The 16057-nt window shown below is 36.8% G+C and overlaps 1 protein-coding gene across 15 annotated transcripts in view; it reads left to right on the forward strand.

Moving 5' to 3' along the window:
* The window catches only part of UBE2Q2 (ubiquitin conjugating enzyme E2 Q2), a 59574-nt gene extending 43926 nt beyond the window's left edge, over positions 1-15648 (forward strand). For 6 of the 15 annotated variants that reach the window (XR_010151786.1, XM_001145531.6, XM_009429594.5 and 3 more), the window contains 4 exons: positions 4929-4977; positions 5409-5504; positions 11561-11627; positions 14028-15648. Coding sequence is in view for 11 of the 15 variants with exons in the window: in XM_001145531.6 (XP_001145531.1) it covers positions 4929-4977; positions 5409-5504; positions 11561-11627; positions 14028-14059 (244 nt within the window). In the remaining 4 variants the exon portion in view is untranslated. Of the gene's footprint in view, positions 1-4928; positions 4978-5408; positions 5505-11560; positions 11642-14027 lie in introns of all 15 variants that reach the window. The other 9 variants (XM_009429589.5, XM_009429593.5, XM_009429585.5 and 6 more) reach the window with 4 other exon arrangements.
* The last annotated feature ends 409 nt before the right edge of the window (positions 15649-16057 follow it).

Consider the following 16057-nt stretch of genomic DNA (forward strand, 5'->3'; position numbering starts at 1 on the left):
TTAATGCTGTTTTCTATTTTTCCCAAATTTGTTTAATAATTTACACGATAGCATCTCAGGACGGTGTCCTCTGGCTTACTCTCTGGGAAAGGCTGTTCTGTTGGAAATCTGGAGTTCTGAGTGATTCCCATGTGTTTTCTGCTGCAGAGCAGGAAATGCTGAAGGATTCCTTCATGAGCAGATGTTAGAGGTCTCCTTTTGACAGGTTGTTACAAAGTTGATCACAAATATATTATTACAGTGAGTGGAAATCCCAGGTTGGGTGTGAAATAGTTGTTTAGAATTGTGTACAGTTTTCTTTTGTTACCTTTAAAGCTTCCGTAGACTGTTTTTGGATCAGGCAGTAAAATTGCTATAAAAAGTACTTCTCTTGTCATAAAACCTCATGATCAGTTTTGGAAGTTGAATGTTAGGTAACGCAGCCAAATATTTACATATACAAAATAAACACAAGACTGAAAAACAGTAAATGTTTAACCTTTCTCTTGCTGACAACACCAGTCTTTTACTAGCCACCAAGTCATAGTTCTTACGTTTTTCATAGTTTAATGTTAAAATATCTTTAACGAAGCCTTTACTGACTGGGGAGAAATGACATAACTATTGTGCTTTAGTTTTTTTTTTTTGAGACAGAGTCTCACTCTGTTGCCCAGGCTGGAGTGCAGTGGCACAATCTTGGCTCACTGCAACCAATGCCTCCCGGGTTCAAGCCATTCTCCTGCCTCAGCCTCCTGAGTAGCTGGGACTATAGGCATGCGCCACCATGCCCAGCTAATTTTTGTATTTTTAGTAGAGACAGGGTTTCACCATGTTGGCCAGGCTGGTCTCAAACTCCTGGCCTCAAGTGATCCATCCACCTGGGCCTCCCAAAGTGCTGGGATTATGGCATGAGCCACTGCCTGGCCAACTATTGTGCTTTAGTTTTATGTGCTTGTTTATAAAATTGTGATGTTTACTCAGTATTCCCATAAGCATGGGAAAAGGAAGACAGGTCATTTTTTGTTCAAAATCTTATTTGAGAGAAAAAAAAGATCAAGGAAAAGATTTGGAAGAAATTTGCAAATTCAGAATAAATACATAAAAACATTTTTATCAGCCAGATGTGGTGGCTCACGCCTGTAATCCCAGCACTTTCGGAGGCCAAGGCAGGTGGATCATCTGAGTCAGGAGTTTGAGACCAGCCTGGCCAACATGGCAAAACCCCGTCTCTACTAAAAATACAAAAATTAGCTGGGCATGGTGGTGGGTGCCTGTAATCCCAGCTCATTGGGAAGCTGAGGCAGGAGAATCGCTTGAACCCAGGAGGTGGAGGTTGCAGTCCAGCCTGGGCAATAGGGCGAGAGTCCGTCTCAAATTTTTTTTTTTTTTTAAATCAGAACATTTTGAAATGTGATTATAAAATTGGCCAGTATAGCTTTTCAACATTTTATTGTAAGAATTCTAAGAATTTAAGTTCATGACCTTAGTTTACCACCTAGAATAGAGACAAATACTTTATGCATAATGCCATTTTCAGTTTTAAAATCTGTTACATAGTTTCTTAATTGATTCTTTTTTGCCACAGTGTTATTGTTCTCATTATTCAAATGAATAATTTGAATAAGTCAGCTTGTGACCTACTCAAATAAATCTTCTGATTCCTAATAAAGTGTCTTTCATTATACCAAATGCCAGCTATATAAGAGGGGATTAAAAGTACTAAGTACTCCATTGATTATCAAATGCTAACCATGGACTTAATTTATCAGAGGTTTAAAGCAGCAAAGAGTTGCTCTGGCAATAGTGACCTGAAGACTTCATGAAGTAGGTGAGATCCCAGCTGGGCAGTGAAATGTGAGTGTCGGGTTTGGTCAGCTGGTGGAGGTTGAAGGAAAATGATTTACATAGGTGAAAAGTAAACACAATCAGTTATCTAGGAAAGAGAATGAGATACTCAGAGTATACCAGACCAGTTTGAGCTATAACACAAGGAGGGTAGGACTCATGTAGAAGAGTTTTAGGAAATAGTGCTGATGTAATATCTTGTACTTAAACAGGTCTGTGGACTGGCAAAAGATCTTTTTTTTTTTTTTTCCCCCCTCTGCTAAGTAGACTAGATACCTGGCTATTCATCTTTCTGTATAACTGGTTGAGAAACAGGGGAGTGACAGTAAAGAAACTATTGTAAAGTAAATCTGGTGACAGCAGAAGAGAATATGAGACACACTGTGCTCACAGAGCCTAGAAGAGTGTGACAGTAGTTGAGGGCCACGCTGTTGTCTTAGAGTGAAGTGAGGAGAACCTACGTTGGTTTGGTAGTCATGGGAGTGGAAGGAGGAATGAAATGTGAAAGCTCATTGGAGGCAAAATCAAAATGGCTTGCTCTTCATAGTCAACTATTAAGTGAGGAGGAGGAATTATTTGCTGACTTGGGAAGAAGTAAAAGCTTGCCATCTCAATCAGGGTAAAGCTTGAGCATTGTGTGATTCTAGATAGATTATTGAGCAGTTTTGTTCTATGTATTTCATATCCCATATCTTCTAGTTATGACCCTACTTCTTTATTTCTTGACATAACCAAACATTTTTTAAATTAACAGCTTTATTGTGATACAGTTTATATATGATAAAACGCTTCGAAGTGTACAATTTGGTGGTTGTTAGTATATTCACAGAGTTGTGCAGTCATTACTACTACCTAATTTCAGAACATTTTCATGACTTCAAAAAGAAACCCCGTACTGATTAGCAGTCACTCCCTGTACCCGTTTCCCCCACCATTGATCCTGGCAACCTCTCATCTAATTTTTATCTCTGTAGATTTGCCTATCTTGGACATTTCATATAAATAGAATCATATAAAATGTGGCTTTTTGTGACTGGTGTTTTTTATAGTGATTTTTAAATCAAATATCTGAAGAGGCTAAGCTTAGGATAGTGTTTGCTGTACAACTTTGGCAACTGAACTTTTTTAAAGTTGAAAATACAGTATTACTGTGTCCATATATATGGCATGTTATCCTTAGATGACCCTTACTTAGATCATTAATGTTTTTTTCCTTAGTATTCTTGAACTGTCTCAGTATTCAGCAGGAACCCTTTGGAGGCAAAGAGCAGTAAGAATTTGGAACACTTGTTGACAAAATGAATGTAATTTAATACAGAAGTAGAATCGGCCACTTTTAGGTGTCGATGCTGCTGAAAGTGTATATTAAGGAAAAGTTTAGTTATCTTACTTTTTGCGTAGGTACTAGAACTACTTGTCTTGTGTTCAACAAACGTTTGTGTAGTTATTACGTACTTGTACAAATGCACTTTTTGACCTGAAAATCCAAAAACTCCCTTTCTTCCCCCCACCTGTTAAGACTCTGCATCCTCAAAGGAAGAGTGGGGTACCTTAAAGGAAAGGTGGTTGTGACTGGATAATAGGTAAAATGTCTACTGTAGACTTCCTTTTCCCGAAACAAGTTCCTGTCTACCATCAGCATTTCCAAAATTTGAAGATTGTGTGTGATGTTAACTCATCAACCGATTATTAAGCTTTCAGCAATTGTGGAACCAAAATCTAAATGAGTACCTGGATCTTCTAATTCTGTTAAATCAGTGAGTGCACATTATATACAATACTCTTGTAGCCCAGTAGGAGAGTTAAAGAGTGGAAGATAGATTTCTATGTTTCAGAAATAGAATACACACACAAAAAATTTAATCCCATGAACCTTCGCCTGAATTTAAATTTTTGGAGAGTTTTTCTTTTAGATTTTCTTTCACTTTTAGATTAATCTTTCACTTTGAAAGGTCCCAGGGTTTGGGCAAAGCAAGTGGGGAGAGACACTTGCTTGGATTCTCCAGCATGGGGGAGATGAAGAGGACTTCTTTCCCTAATTTTATTATTAAATATTGTCACTATAACAATTATTAATGTTAGTGGTCTACAGTAAAAGTTTTTAGATGCCTTGTCTGCAAAGTAATTTGGTTAGTTGACACAAAGATGCCTTTGGTTAACTGGAATGGAAGATGTGCAGGCTAGAGTGGTCTTGGCAAGTCTTCTGGGGGAAAATACAGCATTTGGAAGGGTAGGAAGCAGTAGGAATCTCAAGCAAGGGAAAGGCATGGGCAGAGCCCCGGAGGACAGAACAATTTGTGGTGGACTTGGTGTCCACACAGACCTAATCAGTGGTCTTAGCTTTTGTGTTTTCAAAATTACCACAGTTTTTGTTCTAAAACTATCATTCCCTTGATTTTTTAAGGCATGATATTTATGTATTTTGAAATTTAAAATAACATTGAAGGAGAAATGAAATTTTGTTTGAGAAAGATAAAGGTTAAAAATCGTTATCTAAATAATGATTTTCTAATGGGAGATTTGGTACATCCCCAGAAGTTATCTTTTGTTCAGAGAATAGTCTTCAGGCCTAGAAAGAACTTAAGGGAGTCCCAGAGAGAAGCTCCATGGTCAGAACCATTTGATTCTCACAACAGAATGGGTAAAAACAATTTGAACCATAAAACCATACAGATGTTCATAGCATGGATAGGGTAAGGTCAGTGTCATTGTCAGGGGAAAAACTCATGACTGTAACATGGTAGAGAAAGTTTCAGATGTAAAGAACACGTGAATGCCATTTAAGGAAACTGATTCTTCTGCCCCTATTCTTTGGAATATTTAGGGCTAAGTTCTTAATTACTGATATCATACAAATCTGAAAGTATTATGTTCTAAGAACCATTAGAAAAAATTGACTAGAATTTCAGAGGGATTACATTAGCGTGATAACATTAGAATTTTTAAATTACCCATAGTCCTGTATCCCTAACAACTGTTGTCATGTTTGCATGTTATTTTCTCATCTTTACTTGTGTGCATATTTTCTTGGTAATGGCACTTAGAAATTGTTTAAGGAGGAATAATTCTCGAGAATTTTGTATGACTCCTTTTTTCTTTTTAAGGTATGTATTGGGTGGAGGAGCATTATGTATGGAACTTCTCACAAAACAGGTGACTTTTCTTACGATACTCCATTTTCACCCACAATTTAGTGTTTTGATCATGTAAATTAGATTGTAAGTAGAAAATTCTTTAATAGCTCCTACTCTTAAATTTTAGTTTATTTTTAAAATAGCTTCTACTTTCAAGAATGAAAAAGGTAAACCAATAAAATGACATTGTACTTGGTGCTGATCTATGCTAGGATAGGCATTAAGAGTGACCTTTATTTAAGGTTCTAATTTGCTCATGTTGGGCACTTAGAACATTGGTTTGTTGTTTTTTTTGTGAGATTCTGGAAATGTTCCAATTTTACTTTTTCCCCTTGACTACAGTCTTTTTAACACTGATTTGCTGCTGTTGTTACATACCATTTTGTTAGGCCTTCCCAAGTGGGAATCAGAAATACTACTGTATTTTAGAGATACTTTGTTCTTCTGTAGGGCTGGAGCAGTGCCTACTCAATAGAATCGGTCATCATGCAAATAAATGCCACCTTAGTCAAAGGCAAAGCCAGAGTGCAGTTTGGAGCAAATAAGGTACTTCTGTTAAGAATTTTACATAAACCATAAGATACATTTTATATTAACTTTATAAGCTTTCTTCCTGTCTTGACTTAATTCTTTTTTGAGATAGTTTCATTTTCATTTGGTTTGTGTTCTTCTTGTTACAAAAGTGATCTATAGAAAATATGGAATTATAAGAAAATTAAAGATACTAATTGATAATCACTTAATGATTTCGTATCTGTTCTTTTTAGTCTGTTATATTTGCTGTAGATAAACATAAGTTTACAGTTGTAAACAAAAAAACTTATTTGTAAACAAATGTTTACAGTTGTAAACTTATTATTGCTATGTATACTGTAGTAAATTAAAAATTATATGTACTTTGAAGTTTTAAAAAATTGAGTTCATGTTATAGAACTAATTCCTGGTAAGCTTTTATGTGCTAGGCTCTAGTCTTTTCATTTGTTTATTTTTACTTTTTTTTTTCTCTGTGCCTATGCTTACCAAGTTTTTTTTTTAATCTTTTTATTAACTCAATCCTCTTAATAACTTAAAAAGTAGGTGCTATTATTATCTGCATTTTGTAGATGAGGTAACTGAAGCATACAGAAGTTAGTTAGATAACTTGTCTGAGGTGACAAGTGGCAGAACAAGGATTGGAACTAGACAGTCTGGCTGCCCTAGGCCCAACCAAGAGGAGCTGAGAGCAAGCCATGGGACATAAGGATGTTGTTCAGGCTGGTTTTCTTTTCAGTTAACCTGAAGCATAGGCTGTAATGTTAATTTTAGGACATTAGTGAGACAGCCTTCCAAAGCCGGAGGTTTGTTACCATGACTTTTAGCAAGAATTTGTGGTTTAAAGGCAAGATGGTGCTTTATGAAGCTTCCATTCACTATGGAGGGAATGGTAGTTGAGTTAAATAGTGAAATCCTGGAGCACACAGTCTTTAGGGCAGCTTCTGACCTATTTCTATGATCAGGAAAGGCATCTGTCTTTCCCTGCTGCCCATAACCTCCACTTATTCTCCCACAGAATCCCCTAGACTGTGATCACATTCAGAAGAGAGATCTGTTTTGTTTTTTCCAGGGTAGGAGGAAGTGAGTCACTACCTATACTAAGCAGTCTAGTCTTCTGTGTATAAATGAGCAAGGGTGGGGAGCCAGATCTCTTGGAGAATCTCAGGATTGTGCAAGATGGTAAAGTGGTCTCATGTTAGTTGTATCCACAGCTGTCATCAGAAGCAGACACAGATACTTTTTGTAGGAAAGCATCTCTAATTTAAGCCTGTAGGATTCCCAAAGATTAAAAGAATTCACTCAAATCATAGCATTCAAATAGTCAACCCAACATATTTAGAATTGTCAGAAATAATAAATAATAGATATGTTTCCCAAAGACAGTAGGTTTTGGAATTATCAGATACAGAACACAGACTTCAGATATTAGAATTGTGAGAAAATAGTTATATGTGAAATCGAATATAAAGAAAAAAAGATGGAATCATAAAATTGAGCAAGCAGCAAGACCACCAGGAATGATGAAGAAGACCTGAAAAGAAAATGGATGAAATAGAACTTACAGAAATTAAAAAATGTAGATGGGTATGGTGGCTCACGCCTGTAATCTCAGCACTTTGGGAGGCCGAGGCAGGAGGCTGGCTTGAGCCCAGGAGTTGGAGACCAGCCTGGGGAACATGGTGAGAACTCGTCTACACAAAAAATATGCCCCCCACCCTAAAAAAACAATTAGCTGGGTATGGGGTACCTGTCTATAGTCTCAGCTACTCAGGAGGCTGAGGTGGGAAGATCACTTGAGCCCAGGAGACCGAGGCTGCACTGAGGCATGTTCGCGCCACTCCAGCCTTGGTGACAGTGAGACTCTGTCTCAAAATAAAAAATGTAATTGTTGAAATAAGAAACTCAGTAGGTTAGACACCAGAAGAGAATTAATTGATTAGATGATTATCTCAAAAAAATAAGTTAGAATGTTACACAGAGAGACATGAGGATAGATGATAGGGCAGAAGTTGGTGGGGTTGGTGGGGAGAGATCAGAATGAGGTCTAAAATATGTCTTAGTGGAATCCCAGGAGGAGATATTAGAATTATACTAGAAAGTGAGAGAAATAGAAGTTCTAAAGGTGATAGAAGCAAGTCTATATAAATCAGTCACAACAAATGTAAATGGACTAAAGTTACCACCTGTTTTAATCTATATATTTAAAATATGAAGGTACAGAAAGGTTGAAAGTTTTTATAAAGGAGAGTGATAAAGATATGCCAGTATACATTAACTAGAAACAAATGATGCAGCTTTAGTATCAAACAAAATAGGATTCTGGAACAGAAAGCATTAGTAACAATTTGATAATAAGTCTGTTAATTAGGAGGATATAGCAATTTTTGTATTTTATGTACCTATCAAAATAGCCTCAAAATACCCAGGAAAAACTGATAAAACCACAGGGAGAAGTTGACAAGTCCACCATCATAGTTGGAGATTTCAACATACCCTGCGTACTACTAGTAAGATAAACAGAATGCCCATATGTAGATTTGAATAACCAGTGAACAGGCATGGTATAGTAGACAAATATAGACCTCTGTACCCAATAATTAGATATAGATCGTTCTCAAGCATATATGGACTATGGGAGAAAAATTAATTATAGATCCGTAAAATCAGACGATTTAAAAACGGTACCATACACACCATATAATTTAAATATGAAGCAATTAAGGTTAGAAGGCAATAATGAAGAGATTAACAAAAAGCTATGTGAATTTGGAAATTAAACACACTTGTAAATCATAGTTTTAAAAAGTAAAATGAAATTTTAAAATGCTTAGAATTGAACCATAATTAAAATTACTAAAATTCTATCTATTCCTTTCTCCCCTCCTCTCCCTCCCTCTTCCTATCTGGAACATTCAAGAAGCTAATCTTTTTCAATGAACAACACTTCAAATACTGAAAAACAGAAAAGGACAGATGTCATTCTCTGATCTTAGTTAAATCTATAAGTTAATAATAAAACCAGAAAACAGATACTTCTTTCTGGAATTGTATAACTGATGCAAACAGCCCTTAGGTCAAACAGGGATTTGAAATTAAAACTGCAGAATATCTAGAGAATAGCAATAATGCAATCATTACTTATCAGAGACTAAAGGAGAGCTCAGAGGAATGTTCATTGCCAAATCCTTGTGCCATTAAGAAAAGAATGAAAATGAATCAAGCCTCTGATTGTTAGAAAGGACAATATAAAAACCTGAAGGAGGCCGGGGACGGTGGCTCACTCCTATAATCCTAGCACTTTCGTAGGCTGAGATGAGTGGATGGCCTGAGCTCAGGAGTTCGAGACCACCCTGGGCAACATGGTGAAACCCATCTCTGTTAAAACAAAACAAAACAAAACATGAAAATTAGCTGGGCATTGTGGCAGGTGCCTGTAGTCCCAACTACTCAGGAGGCTGAGGCGGGAGAATTCCTTGAACCCAGGAGGTGAAGGTTGCAGTGAGCTGAGATCCAGCCACTGCACTCTAGTCTGAGTGACAGAGCAAGACTGTCTCTTAAAAGTACCTGAAGGAAAGCAGAATGGGGAAATTATTAAAGATATACAAGCAGAAATCAGTGAGTTAGAAGAATAGGAAGGGCTAGACCCCCAGTACAGTAAAGTCTCTGCAGAAACATTTGTTTAAACTGGGCTTTTGAGTACCTTGCTACTGATAACTGAGACTGGGGAAGGCCAACATTCTTATTTTCTCCTTGTGTTCTGGGTGGTGGGCAGTAGGGTTGGAAAGTGACTGCTTCACAGTCATTTGGGAGTTTCAGGGTATGTATAGTTTTTACGTCCAGTTTGTTTCTTTTATTTTTGTCCTTTTTGTGAAAGTACTAAAACAAAAACTTTTTTGCCTGTAATCCCAGCACTTTGGGAGGCCGAGGCGGGCGGGTCACAAGGTCAGGAGATCGAGACCATCCTGGCTAACATGGTGAAACCCCGTCTCTACTAAAAATACAAAAAATTAGCCGGGCGTGGTGGCGGGCGCCTGTAGTCCCAGCTACTGGGGTGGCTGAGGCAGGAGAATGGCGTGAACCCGGGAGGCGGAGCTTGCAGTGAGCCGAGATCGCGCCACTGCGCTCCAGCCTGGGCGACAGAGCGAGACTCCGTCTCAAAAAAAAAAAACCAATAACAACAAAAACTTTTTCATTATACATTTTTTGTTTAGTTTATTAGGTGCATTATGACAGGGCTTTACTATTTTGTGTTTTGTTCTTGTTGTTTTTTTGAGATGGAGTTTTGCTCTTGTTGCCCAGGCTGGAGTGCAATGGTATGATCTCGGGCTCACTGCAAACTCTGCCTCCTGGGTTCAAGCGATTCTCCTGCCTCAGCCTCCCAAGTAGCTGAGATTACAGGTGTGCTCCACCACGCCTGGCTAATTTGGTATTTTTGTAGAGACAGGGTTTCTCCGTGTTGGTCAGGCTGGTCTCGAACTCCCAGCCTCAGGTGATCTACCTGCCTCAGCCTCTCAAAGTACTGGGATTACAGGTGTGAGCCACCGTGCCTGGCCGGCTTTACTATTTTAAAGAGCTCTTAGATGTTGAAAAAGACTATCCTGTAGAAAAATAGGAAAAGTCCTTACATAAATTTAACATGTTAAAAAAAATAGGAAAAGGGGGTATAAAAAGTCTGTTTACAGAAATAAAAATAAATGGCTCATGAACATAATGGAGACATGCTCAGTCTCACTCAATAGAAATACAAATCAAAACTATACTGGGAGTCCATCTAGTATATTGTCAGAAATCTACAAATGTTTGAAGTACTGCATTGGTGAGGCTGCATCGAGGCACTTTTACAGATGGCTGGTGGGCAGACACATTTGTGCAGTTATGTAGAGGGCAATTTAGCAATATCTCAGAATTACTAACGCATATATATCTTTTGACACAGCAGCTCTACTCTAGGACATTTTTACCAGTACTCAGCAGATATACGTACAAGGTTGCTCTTGGCAACATTATAACAGCAAAATATTGAGAAACCCTGATGTCCACCAATAGGGGACTGATTAAATATTTGAATATCCATATAATAGAAATATTTCAGTGTTTAAAACAGGTATGTTCTATACTGATACGGAACATTCTCCAAGATATGCTAGACAAGAAAAGGGGCAGACCAGTGTCTGTAGCATGCAAGTGTTAGTGAAGGAAAGCCAGGGACAGTGGCTAATAACAGTGGGCTGTACATGAATAATCTTAAAGAGGGACATACAAGAAATTGGTAATAGTGGTTAACTTGTGTGGAGGAAGGGGGATGAACGGGAGGAAACTGGGTGTTCAGGGCACCAAGTAGGAGGGAGAGTTTTCACTTAGGATGTAGACATTTTTGAGTCTTGTGCTGTGTGAATTTATTATGCAAAAATTTCTGCCACATAATATAGTGGATAGATGGGTACCACTATGGAGAGTGCTCCTGGTATATTAATTCGAAGCGAAGATATAGGTTGGTTGTACTTATGGTGACAAAATTAATCCTAGATTTGGCTCCTTAAAAAGATCGTATATTTTTATCAAAAGAGGGCTCCTTTAGTAAGCATGGTGACAATTATGGGCATTCTTTAGATTTCTAACTTAAAATGTCATTCATATGTATAGTCGTGGAAGCTTAATATTTTCTTATCTGAAAGTAATATTTTGTAGTTTTTTTAAAAATAGAAATTGTGTGAAGACAGTTTGAGTTTTATTAACATCCAGATATAATCCTTTAACTTGATTCAGCAATATGGAGACGGACTCTAGAACCAGAAAGCTTTGTACTTGTCCAATGGTAGGAAGACTTATAAAAATGAACTGTGAGGCTTGTTGAGTTTTATTGGGGTACAATTTTGGTTTTGTTATTTTTATAAAATTGTAGAGAATAATGAAACTGAGAAATGAGGCTATTAAGTTAAAATTGTTTTTGAAATGGAGATAGTCAGTTTCCCATGTTCTTTTAAGCACAGTGTGATGCATTCATAAATTTATTGTAATAATTTTCACCTAATTACACTTTTGATTTAAAATGTGTAATTCTCTTTCAGAATCAATATAATCTAGCAAGAGCCCAACAATCCTATAATTCCATTGTACAGATACATGAGAAAAATGGTATGTTTAATTCAGTAAGTGTTTATTGCCATTTAAGAAGTTTTAGATAATGTATTAATACTTACCATTTTATTTTTCTGTTTTTGCTTTAGTTTCTTAAAATGCTGTTACCATGGTGAAATAAACTTGTGCTGCATACAAAATCTTTATTTATTTATTTATTTATTTATTTATTTTATTTATTTTATTTTATTTTATTTGTTTTTTGAGACAGAGTCTCGCTCTGTCACCCCGGCTGGAGTGCAGTGGCACTATCTCGGCTCACTGCCAGCTCCGCCTCCCGGGTTCATGCCATTCTCCTGCCTCAGCCTCCCGAGTAGCTGGGACTACAGGCTCCTTTTTTGTATTTTTAGTAGAGACCGGGTTTCCCCGTGTTAGCCAGGATAGTCTCGATCTCCTAACTTTGTGATCCGCCTGCCTCGGCCTCCCAAAGTACTGGGATTACAGGTGTAAGCCATTGCACCACAAAACCTTAACATTGTACTTCAATCAAAAATTTTGTATCCTATACACTTGGCCTAGGTATCTCAGAGTCAGAATCAAGATTTTTTTTTTTTTTTTTTTTTTTGGTAGATTAATGAATGACTCACTTTACTTACTTGAAATCTTAGGAACTGAGTTAAAGGCAACTCCTTACAGATGGAGTTCTTGCTGTTGTAACTGGAGTGCAGTGGTTGTTTACAGGCGTGATCATAGTGGACTGCAGCCTCAAGCTCCTGGGCTGATGTGATCCTCCTGCCTCAGTCTCCCCAGTAGCTTGGACTGTAGGCACAAGCCACCATGCCTGTAAAGTATTCTTTACTTTGCTAGAAATGTGTCAGTTTGTGACTTAAGATTTGTGTTTTGTGCTCACTTATTTTAATGACAAAGCAAACTTGTCACTCTTTCAGTGATTGCTTACTTATGGAAATAGTATTCAAAACAAAATTTTCAAGCAGAAGAGAGAAACGATAAATTTGAGGACAAGGCCAGGTTTTCATAATAATAATTTCTAGCACACAAAATTAGATCCAAAGAAACCTGTGTACTACTTCGATACTTTATAGATCTTGGCATATTCATACTATTCTAAAGTTTCATACTAAACAGTACTTAGTCTAATTTGCCTTTTTATAGAGAGCTTAGGTTTTTGCGGAACCTGGGACACAGATTTCTTCTTATCTTTGTTTTTGTTTCTTAACCATTACAACTGGCATTCAAAAAATATTTATAGAAAATGCTGTATTTAAAGAGTGTGGGTATGTGTAAGCTTAGCTGTGATGAAAGAGTAATAGAGTCAGAATCAGGAGAGATGACTTCTAGGGTTTTGTTTTTTTTTAAATCTTAAAATTTTTTTGTTATTTTAAAAAAATAGACATTATACTTATTGTGTACAAAGTTTTGAAGTATACATAACTGTGGAATGACTAAATCTAGCTAATTAACCTAGGCATCACCTTACATAGTTATCATTTTTATGGTGAGACACTTTACATCCACTCTTAACATTTTTCAAGAATATAGTATATTGTTAACTATAGTCACCATGTTGTACAATAGCTCAAGATGGATTCTAGTTTGGCCTGCTACTAACTCTGATTTTAGGCATAGTCATTTAGTCACTGCACCTGCTGCGATGGCTTCCTTGTCATTGTGAAATGACGTTATGGCTCTGATAACAGTCCAAGTTCCTTGTATTCTAAATCGCCAGGATTTTGTTTGGGGAAATAAGTACTTTCCATGAGGCTTACTTTCAAGTATAGAACTGAAGTGGAATAAAACTTACTCTTTTAGTCTAATATTCCACAGTCATCTTTAGCTAGAGATGCCATTAATACAGAGCTCTTGTGTTGAAAACTCAGGTACAATTTATTCATAGAAAATAACTTTCTGTTGTGAAATAGCAAAATGCAGTGTTCCCAATCCAAGTGTAAGTTTAATTTTTACAGTAGACTGGGTGCAGTGGCTCACACCTGTAATCCCAGCGCTTTGGGGAGGTGGAGGTGGGTGGATCACCTGAGGTCATTAGTTGGAGACCAGCCTGACCAACATGGTGAAACCCTGTCTCTACTAAATACCAAAAAAAAAAAAATTAGTGGGGCATAGTGGCGCATGCCTATAATCCCAGCTACTTGGGAGGCTGAGGCAGGAGAATTGCTTGATCTGGGAGGTGGAGGTTGCAGTGAGCTGAGTTTGCGCCATTGCATTCCAGCCTAGGTAACAGAGTGAAACTCTGTCTCAAAATATATATATATATATATATATATATATATATATATATATATATATTTTTTTTTTTTTTTTACGGTAGATTTTAAACACCAAAATTATGAAAAGAGATTGTAGCTAACCTTATTACATGCCAGTTCTTCTAATTTATTTAAGAATTATTTTAACTTTTTTTTTTTCATTCTATTTCAGGCTGGTACACCCCTCCAAAGGAAGATGGCTAAATATGTTGACTGTTGTATGTTTGGACTAATGTTGCTTTAAAGAAAATCTTTCCAACATGCAGACAAAAGCTTTGAGTGCCCCTATTACAGCAGTACCGAAGACGTTAGTTAATAGATATTTTAGTGGATAATCTGTCATCTGACATCCAGTATAAGTTACAGCCTTTGCATTTTGCTCATTTTAGATATCTTGGACTGAGCAGTGGGGCCTTTACTGTATTTTTCCTGATAAATACACATACTGGCCACTCCTTATCTCTTTTTCTTGAAAAGTGAACTTTTTAAAGCAGCCAAGTCAACATCAGGCTACTGAAGTTGAGGCTTTAGGGTAACTTTCCTATATTGAGCCCATGGGTTACAAGGATTTGCAATATATTGTTCCATTTACAGCCAATACAGGTTTAATCGATGTTCAATATTGGTTTAGAAAATTTAAGGCCTTCTAAATCATAATAGCTCTTTCATGTCTAAAACCATTTTATGATATTGCCAAAATGTGATAGGAAACCTACTCATTAAATTGTTAAACTTTTTAATGACTATGTGAAGATATGAATTGTTTCCTGAAGATAATACTCTTAATTGAGTTGTATTGTACTTCTTAGGCAAAGCAGTGTAAAACTGTATCAATTAAGGCTTGTGAGTAGTGATTTCCACTGGGGCATCAGAGTCTTGGCTGGGCTGAATCTGTTGCTTGTTGGTTCAGTGTTTCTTATGAACAAGAGCCACAGTACAGAGCTTCAAGTTATTTAAAATACTAAGTCATCTTACGTTTCCATTTTATTAACGGGATGTTGCAATCGTTTGTAAACTAATAAACTTATAAAGTGATTGGCACAAAGACTCCTTGAGCAAAAGCTGTGCAGTTAAGTACAAAAAGATACTTAATTTGGAGACTCTTACAGTAATTTTTGCCATGTCAAAACAATGGCTTTTACATTGAAAGATTAATAGAAACTCTACATATGTTAATTTTTTTATAGAACCTGACTCAAATCAAGGTACTCTCCATTTTATTGCCTTACCTGAATCAGTCCTTTTTGGTTGGTAATAGATTTTTTTATACACCCAAGTTTGATTTAAAAGTAAATTCTAGTTCTTAAGCACTTTTAACAAGAAATCCAGAAGCACATTTTTCTGCACAAACCAGTTACAAAGTTCAAAAGTGTTTCTTGTGCATTAGCTTTGAGATTCAGTTTTTAACTTTGTAAACCACATCTGAGAGACGTGTCATTTCTACATTGTGTGTGTTTAATTTCTTTTGATTCCATTTTGGTTAAGAGAGCAGTAAATAGATTTTCTGGTATTCTTGTTCACTTGATTACATTTGTATAAAGTTCTGATTGCCAGTTGCTCAGATAACAAGTGACAAGGCAGAATTCTTTAAATCAGTAAAGTTCCTTAAGCCTAAGGCTAAATCTTGAATACATTGTTGAATTCTTTAATATCCTGATGGCAAGCAGACTGATAGCTGCACATTTGGCATGCTTTGTTTAATGGATTTTATTTTTAATTGCAGATTTATTTGGCAATGTACAGTAAATTTTGTAAACTTGCATCAAGTTTATGAATAAAGAACCATTTAAAAATTTTGTTTGTGCTGATCATGGCAAGCAAAAAAAAGATTACTTTCTCATTTTTCCCTCATAAGAAAACTCTGCTTGATGTGTTTGTAGGCTTTATTGAGTTTCTGGAATAAGATATTTAAGGAGGGAAGTGGTGAGGGGAGGCTTGGAAGACAGGCAGATTTAACAAGAGAAAGTGAAAGAACCTGGAAATAGTCTGTACAATAGTCACCTTTTCCTCCGCCTTTTTCCTCTTCCATTCTCATTATAAACTCAAGTGCTACTTTTTCCTTATGGCTATCCTTAGTTCCCCCAGTGAAAATAATCTGCTCCTTCCTTAGCATACCCATGGCCTCCTTGCACACAATTGACAGATTATTTCACATACAAGAAGTCCAGAGGTAGGACAACTCCAGGTACTGTACATCTGGGC

The sequence above is a fragment of the Pan troglodytes genome, chromosome 16 (genome assembly GCF_028858775.2).
Source record: "Pan troglodytes isolate AG18354 chromosome 16, NHGRI_mPanTro3-v2.0_pri, whole genome shotgun sequence".
In the NCBI taxonomy this organism is placed as follows: Eukaryota; Metazoa; Chordata; class Mammalia; order Primates; family Hominidae; genus Pan; species Pan troglodytes.